Raw genomic sequence first — 661 nt, forward strand, 5'->3', positions numbered from 1 at the left:
CTTGTGCGTGCGCATGTGTGGGTGTTGCTCCCTTCTTTTTAAAGATAATTTCTTATATTTTCTTAGGCGTCATTTGGGCTCTCCTCCTCGGCTCATAGAAAATAGTAATGAATAAAAAAAAACATACGTCCGTCTATAGTATAGCATAAAACTACATATACATGCACAATAAGGCGCGCCTTTGGGTCTTTGGTGCCAACTCGTAAAGTCACACTGGGTCGCGATGAGCACTGCTTTTACCTCTACCTTATGTCCTGTCTTTTATCTTATCAGTTAATTCTTTTTCATTCAGATTCAACCAGTTACTCACCTAGCGTCGCGTCGGGGGTAGTTTTCTGTTAATTGATTATATAAAAATCAAATAAATTAACTTCCAATTCACTTTAGATCACTCATCTTGTAATGCCTCATCTCCCAATGACTCCGCTCCTCATACGTCATCCCTTAACCTTAACCAATCAGTGTTTCCTATTCCCTTAGTGCCTCACCTGGCGTCGAGGCAATCGGGGTCGTCGTCACACACGTAGGAGCGCGGGATGCAGTAGCTGTCGTCCTCGCAGCGGAATTCGTCGGCGGAGCACAATAAGGTGTCATTGGTTTCACTGGCGCCATTGGTCACACGGCGGCACACCACGCCCGCGATCTGCAATGATGGGTGACG

At 45.5% G+C, this 661-nt stretch overlaps 1 protein-coding gene across 1 annotated transcript in view; it reads right to left on the minus strand.

Moving 5' to 3' along the window:
• Nucleotides 1–661, minus strand: part of LOC119585658 (antigen WC1.1-like) — a gene marked incomplete at both ends in the record, with an annotated part of 13895 nt that overhangs the window by 3821 nt on the left and 9413 nt on the right. The window contains 1 exon segment of the mRNA XM_037934333.1: nucleotides 489–643. Within this exon segment, the coding sequence (XP_037790261.1) occupies nucleotides 489–643 (155 nt within the window).

Source organism: Penaeus monodon, chromosome 20 (genome assembly GCF_015228065.2).
Source record: "Penaeus monodon isolate SGIC_2016 chromosome 20, NSTDA_Pmon_1, whole genome shotgun sequence".
Taxonomy (NCBI): domain Eukaryota; kingdom Metazoa; phylum Arthropoda; class Malacostraca; order Decapoda; family Penaeidae; genus Penaeus; species Penaeus monodon.